Genomic DNA, 13,282 nt, shown 5'->3' on the forward strand with positions numbered 1-13,282 from the left:
TAACCATTTCCTTTAGGGCCTTGAGAAGTTGTACCCCCAGGTACGGCAGCTGGTCCCGCTCTGGGATCTTGACCTGGTTTTATCTAAGCTTACGAGCCCCTCGTTTGAGCTGCTGGCATCTTGCTTGCTGCTATACCTCTCCTGGAAGGTGGCCGCCTTAGTGGCCATTACTTCGACCAGAAAGGTTTCGGAAACCTGTACCCGCTCTTTGAAGCCACCATACATGGTATTCTTTAAGGATAAGGTGCAGTTGTGTTCTCACCCAGCTTTCCTTCCACATGGCGCCAGAGCTGACCTGATGGATACTACTGAGGGAAAATTTTCTGGCAACTGTGCTTGGAGTGCACACGCACCTACATTGGAATGGACATATGCAACACATCTTGAAGAGCAACTGTTACAGAAGGTAAGTAACTGGGGTTTTTTTCCCCCAGCCTGTGGTCCATGAACCTAGAGGTTCACAGACTAAGACTTTCAAAGGTCTCTGCACCTCCATTTGAAATTTTTTTAGGTGTCTGCAAATGAAAAAAGGTTGAAAACTGCTATTCTAGAGCAGCCAAGGTGGATAAAAATCAACAATTTAAAAAAAATTTTTTTTATTTAAATCAGATTTTTTGATAGGTTTTTCCTCAGGAAGCATTTTATCTAAAGATACGTTATAGCTCAACGATATCTCATCATGGAATAGAGATTATAAATTCTAATTCTGTAGTATCAGACAATATATTCATGTAATGTTTAAGGAAAGTTTTGTAAATGAGTTTCAATAGTTCATGGATTAGGGACCCAATCTTATGGGGTTCCAGGGGCTTCTGTGTAGATTTAGGTTAATCTTTCAATCTACCCAATGGGACACAGTGCTCAGAGGTGCTTAGTTTTGCAGTTCTCAAACTGTGGATTTGTGTCTTCAGATAACATGCTTGTTAACAGCAAAAATGTTTTTAAATAAATAATATATTGAGGTGAGAAATAACCGACCTCAACTCTATTGTCCCTCTGCAAATTTGTGTACAAAGTCAATCCTTTACCTCTCTCTAAAAGTATAAAGTTTCAAAAAGTTCAATGAATAGAAGATTGTTGGGGGCGGAATAAATTTGGACAAGGAGAAGTCTGGAGATAAATGTGAGGAGGGAGGGACAGGCACTAGAAACAAAAGTGAAACTGTTTGAGCAGCATATTTTAGAAGTCTTGAGGTCTTTCTGAGTGTAGCCTTCATTGATTTGAGATCTACCATACCATTTTCTCACTAGAAGGGAAAACCTGTAATTGCAGCAGGCCATAAAAGAGACCCAGTTTGGGAATAAGAATCATTCAAGAAATATGTTTGCTGATGATGTTTTAAAGAAAGTCACACCAGGGAAGTAGTGGAAATCACTTAAGCACTTAGATTCAGAGACTGTTGAAGTGATAATCTCACTTTTAACAGCAGTAGCTTCTTTTGCTGGTGTAGAAAGAATATTTTCTTCCTTTGTTCATAATGTGGAAAAGAAAAACAAGCTTCCCTACTTTTTTCAGGTCCCAAATGATTTCTCAATTTGGAATGAATTAGTCCAAACAGGAAAATGAAGGTGAAGACGACTGAGTTAGCTGCAGAAGCCAATATTTTAAGTTTCTCATGTTGACCTAGCTGACAGAGTTTTTAATTTTTGTTTTTTAAAAACAAAATTCATTAACTATTTTAGTTAAACAATTTTGACAGAAACAAACTTGATTTTAAAAAACGTGAATATTTAACTAAATTAAAAAATTCATATATTTGTCTTGTTAAAATGTTATGTTTGCTGTTGAAGAAAAATTCAGAATACATAACGTTATTGTTTTATTTAACTAAAACAACTTAATTGTCTGTCTGGTGGTGATCTTCTCCTAATTCTGATATAGCCGTAAAACTAATCTGAAAAGTTTTCAAAATAAATCACTTTAAAAATGTATAGTGTGTACCTTCTAAAAATGAAACTTCCATTTATTTCTTAGTTGTGAAGAATATGTATTAACGTTATAACAACCAACAAGAATGCACTTTTATGTAGAAATCCATGATTAAATTGAGTCTTCCTGACTAGTGAGTTAAATCACGTTTTAAATGAAATCCACCCTGCTTCCAGCTTCTGATCCGATGCTTTAATCATAAGACCATTCTTCTTGCCCTAATTATCTAGAGCATAAATATATTACTATAACCTCTTGTAAAAATTGTTTCAGGTCACGTAATCTTAACTGCATCAAAGCAAGTCAAATGCCTTCTTGTTTGCTTGCAGAAGGACAAATAGAAAATACAAAGCAGCCAGGAATCAAATCACTTCTGTAATGCTGCGCTGAGCACTGTTAAGCTTCTGCCCTGATCTAAATTAGTCTCAGTGCACTGATTAACTTCTTAATTAAATGCAAAGCATCTTGCATCTGTATCACTTGTCACCTGTGACAGTCCAGAGTAATGAGCAGCTATGTCACCCTTGCCCTGCAGGCTCCGATGCCTCACAATGCCTTGCTGAAGGAGCTCTTCTTCTCTCCTCCCCTCCACCCCCTTCCAGCATGCAAGCCACGTGCTGAGTGTGTGCAAGTGCAGCCTGTCAGCCACATGTTACATACTTATTTAGTACATATTTTCTTGATTACATGCTGGCTCCCACCAGCTTTTGTTATACTGCAGGGTGATTCCAGCGTACCCCCAGTCTTAGATTCCCCTCCCCCCCCGAAATGTATGTGCTGTACAGCCCAGCCCTCTCCTGGACAATACAAGCTGTAGCCTTGATCACCTTGATCGATCAGTCTTTCAGCCCTCATATAGATTGCGCCCATCACAACACATCTTCTGTTCTTCTCACATCCTGGCCTTCCCTCTCCATGTGCAGCCATGTCTTTATACAATAAAATCTTCCCATCTCTTTGGAGGTCAGCTGAGTGGTCATTTCAGTTCCCGTGGGTACCACTCAGCAACAGCTGCAGTCCATCGATTGTCAGTAAGCCTCGCTATAGGCCCAGCCCATCGCATTTTACTATGCCTGCTCTCAGCGATGACATCCTGCACTCCACTGTATCTGATCACTTCATTGGGGACTTGGTCATGTATTGAAATTCCCAGAATTCTTCTTTCCATTGCCATCTCTGTGACAGACAGTTGCTGCTTCTCTGCCTTTGTCAGCGCCTATGTTTCATTGCCGTACAACATTGCTGGCAGTACTATTGCGCTGAAGATGCTGGTGCGTGTTGCCTTATTGGTGGCTTTTTTTTTTTTGGTTTGTTAGGTTTTTTTCTTTCTTTCTCTCTCTCCTCTTCTTCACTCCCCCCCTTTTGAGGAGATTACTGATAGAATTCAGTGCGTACCAACCTGCTTTTTTTCTTCGAGAGTTCACCTTCCTGATTGTGGTGCATATTAATTTCTTGGCCCAAATAGACACACTGCTCAACTTCTTCTGTTTGTTCTTCTTTTTTGGACTTTTGGCAAGGTATCAGACTGGATAAATTTAGTTTTGGAGCGGTTAATTTTCAGTCCAACTTGACTGCTTTTTTTTTTTTGTTGAGTTCTCATGGCATTTTCTGTAGTTGAATAGTATTTTTGGCAATCAACACAATATCGTCTGCAAATCTGAGATGGTTTAACTGCTCTCCGTTGATGTTGATTCCACCCTTCCAATTCATCCGCCTCATTACCATTTCGAGACAGGCTGTGAAGAGTTTTGGTGAAACCGTGTCTTTTTTCACATCTTTCTTAACTGGGATGCGAAGTGGAGTATCAAATAGTTATATCTGTAGTGCAGTCAGAATTTGCATCCTTTAATAGTTTGATACAGTTTGTCAATGCCCTGCTCTGCAAAGGCTTCCCTTCGCTCTTTTCAGCCTTTCTTTCTCAGCTAATTTCACACATTGCCTCAATTTATCAGTCAAGTTTTTATAATCTTCATCACAGTTATCTAGACTCCAGTCTTCCTTGGAAATGTTCACTTTCAAGATTGCCTTGTCAAATATTTTTGGCTGCTGTCTCCGATTTTCTAACGTTAGTGCTTTCTTCTCCACCTTTCCGTTGAAGTTGAGATCTGCTTTGAGCAAGCAGTGGTCACTACCGGTGTTAAATGGTGGTGCTACAGAGATGTCTTGTACAATGCGCCACTTATTGATCAGAATATAGTCAATCTCCTTTTTCTTCACATTGGGCGCAATCCATGTCCACCTCCTCTTGGCTGCCTTCTTAAACCAGGTGTTACCAATGAATGTTTCTTTCGTCTCCGCCAGAGTTGCCAGTTGCTCTCCTCATGGATTTTGTTCGCCAATGCCATACTTACCATTGAACTTTTCACCTTCTTTCCCTCTTGGCGTTGAAATCTCCCATCACAATTGTATATGTGGATTTTTGAGCAAGGGTTTTGCTCAAGCTCTTGATCGAATTCTTCCACATCATCTTTGCTTGTGCTTGTGGGAACATAGAGCTGAATAATCTTCAGGGTGGTGTTCTTATTCAGGTGGTGGTGTAGCACTCTGATGTGCTATGACTTGAATTTGCAGGAGATGATTTTTTGAACACCATTCCTTATTGATGATGAAGCCAATTCTTCCAATGATTCTCACGCCTTTTCCTTTTCCCAACACTTTTGTCTCTCCATTTCACTTCCATCTCCTTTCTTTGTCATATTTCGCAGAGACCCAGGATGTCGCAGGCTGTCCTTGCCTTCTCCATCAGGTTGTTGATTGAATCGTCTCTCGTCAGTGTCCTGCAGTTATAGGTGCACACTGAGAGGGCAGTCCTTTTTCTGGCCTCTGAGGTTAACAGCCTTTCATCGACCGAACTCCCCACCACTGTCATAAATAAGATCGAGGCGTACACAAGGAGTTGGGTCCCGTTTATTTGTGTTTTTTGCCATTTTTTCATCCACCCGTTGGCTATGCGGTCAGTGGTGCATTTACGTCCTCAGCTTAGCTAGCACCCAATCTCAAGAAGGACAGCTGTCCTCTCCCTGGGTTGGTAGTCTGACGCCTTAATGGCATGTTTGAACCTACTGAAGAATACACTCCGCTATTCTCGCTGTCAGACAAGCCAGGGTCACTGCTGCGCCACGTTGAGGTGTTGAATTAGGATTTTGCAGCAGTATACAAGCTATATACCATCTGTTTATTTCTTTAATAGAAATAATATACACATAGCTTGCCTCCCCAATGGAGTTTCCCAGACACCTCAGTTTAAACACACTGGATTAAATAAAACAATAGAACAGCAACCCCCCAAAATAGTGCTTCACAGCAAAGAGACAAACAGGAGAACTCCAAAGGGTAAAAAAAAAACCCAACAGCAAGCACTGACAGAAGGAGCCTGAAATCAGTTTGATTACTTCCACTGCACTTAATGCTCTCTTTAGAGATTTTAAGTGAGTATAAGTAGTGAAGCATAATGGTTACAAGATAAAATGCTACTGATGCCTAACTTAACAAATTATGTTAAATTCAAAGCTAAATTTTTACCACGTTTCCTGCAGTCTTAATGACCGAACTCTTTAGGTCAGGGCCCCTTCTCCAGTCCAACGGTTGCTTCCTTTATTCCTTCAGATGCAGTGAATTGATGGCCAGAGAGAGAGGAAGGGACCTAGGGGTGTTTGTCCATCCTTTTTATGGTTTCAGTCCCCTGCCCCCTTTGAAAAACATTTCCAGCTAGGTACCAGGAGAGAGACAATATTTGGGGATCAGTGTTCCCTGCTGCATTCTTCTCAACAATTTGAGCTTCCTTTGTTTTCCCTTCTAGCTTAATGACTCTGTTTACTGCTTAAATGCAAATTAAGCAGAATGCACATTCCTTTGTTTAGGACAGACTTGTTTGGCATATGTTAATACAATTGATCCTCAGGGTTACTAACACCAGAGTGATGAACTGACCAGTCAACCGCACACCTCATTTGGAACTGGAAGTATGCTTTTTGAAAGAACAGTCATAACATTTTGTTCAGAGTTATGAACATTTCAGAGCTATGAACCATCTCCATCCCTGCAGTGTTCATAACTGAGGTTCTACTGTAACATCATACACTGAAATCTTAACTTCACATACAATGTTGCCACATATATTTTATCAGGACAGTATTGACCAGCAAATTGAGTTTTTTGTTTTGTTTGTTTTTTTTCAAATGATGCCTTAGAAGGCATACTATTTATAAAGATGATTACAGTAGTGTGTAGATTGTGAATACAGAGTATATTCTGTCACAGTCACCATAAATGGTACGTGTACATTTTGATTTCTCACATTCACAAATACAACATCTTTTCTACAGAGACCTTGGCTATGAAAGGACTGACCTTGAACTGTTTAGGGAAGAAAGAAGAAGCATACGAATTTGTTCGTAAAGGACTTCGTAATGACGTAAAGAGTCATGTCTGTATCCTTTCTAATGGTATAACTGGACCTTTTTTATACTAGTTGTCTTTATTTTGCACAAATAGTTCTTATGTTAGGTATCAGAGGTCCAGGGTTTTTGTTTGTTTGTTTTTTGTTTTTTTTTAAACTGAAGTCCATAAAGTAGCCTTTTGGTACATATTTTCTTGATTTCTTTAGAACAGACCTTATTTTATATTGTGAAAGAAAAGTAGTAGGAAACGTTTCCCCCATAAAAATTTGTTGTGTTTGCAAGGTAACTGCATTATGAAAAGGGATAGAACTTGATGGCAAAAATTCTGATTCAGGTAGATGCAGGACACTGCAAAGCTGCCCTACTCTTTGTTTAAAAACAAATAAAAATATCCTTTGCTGAATAAAATAAAAACAAGGGTTTTTTAAAATGTTTTTTCCCCATTTGGATGCCTTCTCCCACTTTATTGTTAAATGTTTGCTGCAAATTGGAAGTTGTGCATACAAAATCATCAGTGCATTCTTTTAAAGGGTCATTTGCTTGTATGATACAAGAAATCAGGATTTAGTCAATTTTTCAGTGCTACAGCAAAAGTAGACCGTACTATAAAGTAGTGGGGGTTAGAATTTGACTAGATGGATGCATGTAACAATGAAACCTTGGGAGACAACTTTCTTCATGGTGAGCAAAATCTTTTTAACTGCCATAGAGTTTTAAGAATACCAGCTATCTTCTGTTTTAGAGCTTGTCCACACAGAACGTAGTGTATGGTAAGCCAGGATGTGATTGTATGGCACACTAGCATGATGCGCAGTGAAAGTTCTGTAGTGTTCTTTCATGTACAGTGTAGAACTTTTAGGGCCTTGCAGGTTACTTTTTAGTGAGCTGTATGTTCACACTCTGGCTTGACATACACGAAGTCTCTGTGTGGACAAGCTCTACCTTGTTGCAGCTTCTGCATTTATTTAGATCTGTTCAGTGCTCTATCTCAGGCTTTGATATAAACAAAAGTTGGTAACAGAACAAACCTAACCAAGCTTTTGTCCAAAGATCATTAAATAAAAACCAGAAAACTGTCTACTCAAACCAATTTTCCCCCTTCCTTATCCTAAGGGAAATCCATTTTTCACTGAAATAGGGAAATGTTATCCATAGTCACCATCAGTTGCATTGAATTTCTTCAGGCAATCTCAATATTTTTATAAACTAAGACATAAATCTTGTTCGGCTCACACTGTATGCTACCTTTTTACCTATCCCTGCACTTTTTAACTCTCAAAGAATAAATAACAAATAGATTTGTCCTTTATTCCACTAATCATTTGTTGTAGCATGAAATAAAAACTTTTCAGTTGTTTTTCTTTCAGAGTATACTTGCCATCCAGGAAATGAAATTTTATATATATATAAATGAGTTGAAAAATTCTAACGGAGCTTTAGTGTATGTTTTCCCTCTCCCCACAGCTCTCTTTGTTCAGAATTTTCATTCCTTGATCTTGCATTCCCAAGTCTAAAGAGTTTTTGGTTCCTAAACCCAGTGAGTTTAGATTGGGGTGAGAGCAGTAACAACCACATACACTGTTGGTTACTTGCCATCTTGCCTAACCACCACTGTTAATTTGAACTGACAGAAGTTTTTATTACAGGCAGAGTTGCCCATAAGTTACTGCACTTCTCTAGCTTTTCTGCTCTTCAACCTACTCCATAAAAATCTTGCTTTTTGTATCCATTTCAATGAATTCCTCTCCTTGCCTTTCAATCAAGTCTTTCATTTGTGTATTTCATGGACTTTGCTGCTTCAGTTTCCATTGCCTCAGGTGTGTCAGTAGGGCTTTGGTTTCTAAAATCTTTAGGGGAACTTCAGTTTCATTGCTTGGATTTTCTGTTAGGCATCAATGTTAGTTTTTTGCCTCTACGTCTTTATTTAGAACTTCAGAGGTCATCCACTGCTCCAGCCCCTCAGAAGGAAGAAAGCAGCTTTGTTCAGCAGAATTGCTTAATTCCAGCTGCTGGGGAGTCAAGGGAGCAGGGTAATGGCTATTACTTGAGCACGTGAGAGCTCTGTAGTTCTTCTGTTGCAAATACATTGCTACTGCAGTAACTCTGTATGGCAAAATCTAACTCTTTCCTGGGTTTCTAGAAACTTAAATTGTCGCCAGGCCAAGAATCTAAGAGCCAGATCTAAGCACTGCCTCAGCCATTGAACCCCAGACAGAGTAGGATTGTCATGTGCTTGTACCCTACCTTGGAGTAGCTTACTGAGAGCATGGCAGATGCCCTATATTGTTACCACAGTCTTAAGGCAGTTGAATGGATTCTCCCCAAGTCATCACTCGTTAAGTCTCCAATATTTCTCCCTACTGTACAAAAAGACCAATGGTCATGACTAGGGTGAAGACTAGAATTATGAAAGTTATTGTGCACCAGAACCCTAAGATCTCCTGTTGGGCTTGATTTTAATAAAGGGTTTACCAATCCATGTTTGAGTCTTTCTGAGGGATAGCTCAGTGGTTTGAGCATTGGCCTGCTAAACCCAGGGTTGTGAGTTCAATCCTTGAGGAGGTCACTTAGGGATCTGGGGCAAAAATTGGTCCTGCTAATGGAGGCAGGGGGCTGGACTCGATGACCTTTCGAGGTCCCTTCCAGTCCTTCTTGAGACTGGGTGCTAGCTAAGCTGAGGACGTAAACGCACCACTGACCGCATAGCCAGAGAACCCCTTCACAAGCAGTAGTCTGTCCTCCTCCACAAGCCATTTGGGACACCTTTTGCAATCATCAAAATGGTTAAATAAAGGTACTGCTATCTCAATCCCACAATACTTTGAACCCACAAAGTATTGTGGTATATGGTGTTCATGGGACAATTTTTGAGTTGTAGACCAACATAATTGAGAATTACTAATCTAGAGGATGCTGTATCAATGAACAGTGTCAACTTGAGAGTTCTAAAGAATCAAAACAGTTTGACAAGGTTTGTTCCTGTTATTTGCTAGGATTGTGAAGTTAATGACTGTAGTGATCATACCAGATGTAATATTTTGGATTTTTTAAGATTATTTCATCATAATATGCCTTTAGATTATTTCATAGTATCATGCCAAAGATTTTCACAGGGTAAAAGAGGAAGGGGCACTTAAGGGAGAAAAATGGAAGTCCTCACTCAAGATCACTGATGTCTCAAAGCTAGAAGAAACCTGAGGTATTACAGTGCTGACAGTCAGACTTGGTCAGTTGGAGATGCACACATATTGAAAGATTTCTTCATTGAATAAACTATACCTCTCCCTTATTTAGCACAGCGGTTACCAGACTAGTTAGATGATACTTTAAGTTTTGATTTGATATGATTATCTCTTATTTTTAGTGAAACTGTTAACTTTAGGTCTGGGGTTCTCAAACTGGGGGTGTCAAGGGGTCGTGAGGTTATTAGAGGTCATGAGCTGTCAGCTTTCACCCTAAGCTCCGCTTTGCCTCCAGCATTTATAATGGTGGTAAATATATTATTGTTTTTAATTTATAAAGCCCACTCAAAGGCTTGCTATGTGAAAGGGGTCACCAGTACAAAAGTTTGAGAACCACTGCTTTAGGCTATTTGACTCTTAGGGTATGTCTACACTACAAGAGTAGTTCGATTCAACTTAACTCGAATTTGTGGAATCGACCTTACAAAGTCGAATTTGTGTATCCACACTAAGGACACTAATTCGACTTTGTGAGTCCACACTAATGGGGCAAGCGTCGACATTGGAAGCAGTGCACTGTGGGCAGCTATCCCACAGTTCCCGCAGTTCCCGCTGCCCATTGGAATTCTGGGTAGAGCCCCCAATGCCTGCTGGGGGAAAAAATATGTCGAGGGTGGTTTTGGGTAACTGTCATCATTCAACCGTCACTTCCGTCCTCCCTCCCTGAAAGCGCCGGCGGGAAATCTGTTCGCGCACTTTTCTGGTCAGTGACAGCGCGGACGCCACAGTACTGCGAGCATGGAGCCCGCTGCGATCATCGCTGCACTTATGGCCGTTGTCAACTCCTCGCACCTTATCGTCCTCCTCTTCCACAGTCAGCTGCTGAGAAATCGGGCGAGGAGGCTCCAGCAGCACGGTGAGGACATGAAGTGTCAGAGTGGCACAGACCTCTCAGAAAGCACGGGATCCCGCGCTGTGGAGATCATGGTGGCAATGGGTCAAGTTCATGCTATGGAACAGCGATTCTGGGCCCGGGAAACAAGCACGGACTGGTGGGACCGCATAGTGCTGCAGGTCTGGGATGAATCACAGTGGCTGCGAAACTTTTGCATGTGTAAGGGCACTTTCCTTGAACTGTGTGACTTGCTGTCCCCTGCCCTGAAGCGCAAGGACACCCGGATGCGAGCAGCCCTGACTGTGAAGAAGCGAGTGGCCATAGCCCTCTGGAAACTTGCAACGCCAGACAGCTACCGGTCAGTAGCGAACCACTTTGGCGTGGGCAAATCTACCGTGGGGGTTGCTGTGATGCAAGTAGCCCACGCAATCGTTGAGCTACTGCTCTCAAAGGTAGTGACCCTGGGAAATGTTCAGGTCATCATAGATGGCTTCACCGCGATGGGATTCCCAAACTGCGGTGGGGCTATAGATGGAACTCACATCCCTATCCTGGGACCGGACCTCCAGGCCAGCCAGTATATTAACTGAAAGGGCTACTTTTCAATGGTGCTGCAAGCACTGGTGGACCATAGGGGACGCTTTACCAACATCAACGTCGAGTGGCAGGGCAAGGTTCATGACGCGCGTGTTTTTAGGAACTCTGGTCTGTTTAGACGCCTGCAGGAAGGTAGTTTCTTCCCGGACCACAAAATAACTGTTGGGGATGTGGAGATGCCTACAGTGATCCTCGGGGACCCAGCCTACCCGCTAATGCCCTGGCTCATGAAGCCCTATACAGGCGCCCTGGACAGTGACAAAGAACTCTTCAACTACCGGCTGAGCAAGTGCAGAATCGTGGTGGAGTGTGCTTTCGGACATCTCAAGGGGAGATGGAGGAGCTTACTGACTCGCTCGGATCTCAGCGAAACCAATATCCCCATTGTTATTGCAGCTTGCTGTGTGCTTCACAATCTCTGTGAGAGCAAGGGGGCGGGATGGGAGGTTGAGGCAAATCGCCTGGCAGCTGATTACGCTCAGCCAGACACCCGTGCGATTAGAAGAGCCCAGCGGGAAGCGCTGTGCATCCGGGAGGCTTTGAAAGCTAGGTTCCTCAGCGAGCAGCGTGACCTGTGACTATTCAGTTTCTTTACAGAGAAGCTGAACCTGCCCCTGTTTCTTTACCCAGTTACTGTTGACTATCCTCTGCAGTTACATACCCCGTTCACCCCGTTTCCCCCCTTCCAACACACGTGTAAAAATAAAATACATGTTCCATTGTTACTTAACAAAGGTTTCTTTATTAATGACTTTGCATTAAAGGGTTGAAAGTGGGATGCAGACTGTGCTGGATAGGGTGTGCAGTGATGTACAGACCGCCTCTAAACTCGAGGAATGACAGGCTCCTGCTCCTAGAGCTGTCCGCAGTGCCGGACTGGTTGTTTCAACGGAGCCTGCCATCCCTCCTTTTTGGGACTCTGTGTGCGGGGGCTATGTGACCTTGTTGCGGGGGAGGACGGTTACAGATTCCCCTGCTGCGTGGCTCTGTGGTCCAGGACAAGGACCGCTGCATAAGATCTGTAACCGCCCTCCCCCGCTACAAAGTCACGTACCCCCCCCCCCCACAGAACATGGAAACCACCTCCCATACCGACCAGGATGCCTACAGACTGCACTGTGTGTGTGACCTGCTGCTGATCCTGCCCCCGTGTCTGTACCCTGATAAAGGTGACTGTCCTATGCAATTACCAACCCCCTTCCCCCCCCCCCTTCAAACACAGTCTTCTGTACAAAAACATGACGGAAACAGTAATTAACAGCAAAGTATTTTTAATAATCAACTAGACAGTTAGGGGATGAAACTGGGATTGGGGCTTGGGTGAGTCAGGAAGGGAAGGACTTCTCAAAATTTAGGGAATGAGAGCTTTTGGGTAATTGAGCACTCTGCTGGGGTGCAGTGACAGTTTTCATGGCCCCTGGCGCCCTTCCTCCTTGTTATTTTGGGTGAGGGGGGTATGGGACTTTGTGGCGGGGGAGGGTGGTTGCAGATACACTGCGGGGGGCTCTGTCCTCCTGCCTGCGGTCCTGCAGAACATCCACAAGGCGCCGGAGCGTGTCCGTTTGCTCCCTCATTAGTCCAAGCAGTGTTTGAGTCACCCGCTTGTCTTCCTCACGCCACCTCTCCTCCCGTTCGCTGTGTGAGCGCGGGTACTGAGAGAGGTTCTCCCTCCACTGGCTCTGCTGGGCCGCCTCGGCTCGGGAGCAGCCCATAAGTTCAGTGATCATCTTGTCCCGTGTCTTTCTCTTTCGCTCCCTAATCTGCGCCAGCCTCTGTGAGGGGGATGCTGGGGCAGGTCTGGAGACAGTCGAAGCTGTGTGATGGGAAAAAGGGAGTGAATTCCTTGCAAAGATACATTTTTGCGAACAATGAACAGTCTAGTCTGTTTCTGTGAACAATGGGTTGAGATCCCAGTGCCTGATGGGGCAAAACTCATTGTTGCGGGTGGTTCTTGGTAAATGTCGTCAGTCATTCCTTCCTCCGGGAAAGCAACGGCAGACAATCACTTTGTGCCCTTTTTCCCTGGATTGCCCTGGCAGACGCCATAGCGTGGCAACCCTGGAGCCTGTTTTGCCTTTTGTCACTGTCACTGTATGTGTACTAGATGCCGCGGACAGAGGCGATTCAGCAGCGCTACACAGCAGCATTCATTTGCTTTTGCATGACAGCAGAGATGGTTAGCAGCCGTTCTGTACCATCTACCATGCCATTGTAAATTGGCAATGAGATGACGGTTACCTGTCCTATTGCACTATACCTTCTGCTGCTGTCATAGGTGC

General features: G+C 43.0%; 1 protein-coding gene across 2 annotated transcripts in view; it reads left to right on the forward strand.

The window, feature by feature from the left end:
• The window catches only part of NAA16 (N-alpha-acetyltransferase 16, NatA auxiliary subunit), a 99,096-nt gene that overhangs the window by 18,592 nt on the left and 67,222 nt on the right, over positions 1-13,282 (forward strand). For both annotated transcript variants that reach the window (XM_045012663.1, XM_045012642.1), the window contains exon 3: positions 6,255-6,359. In XM_045012663.1, the coding sequence (XP_044868598.1) occupies positions 6,255-6,359 (105 nt within the window). The remainder of the gene's footprint in view (positions 1-6,254; positions 6,360-13,282) is intronic.

Source organism: Mauremys mutica, chromosome 1 (genome assembly GCF_020497125.1).
Source record: "Mauremys mutica isolate MM-2020 ecotype Southern chromosome 1, ASM2049712v1, whole genome shotgun sequence".
Taxonomy (NCBI): Eukaryota; Metazoa; Chordata; order Testudines; family Geoemydidae; genus Mauremys; species Mauremys mutica.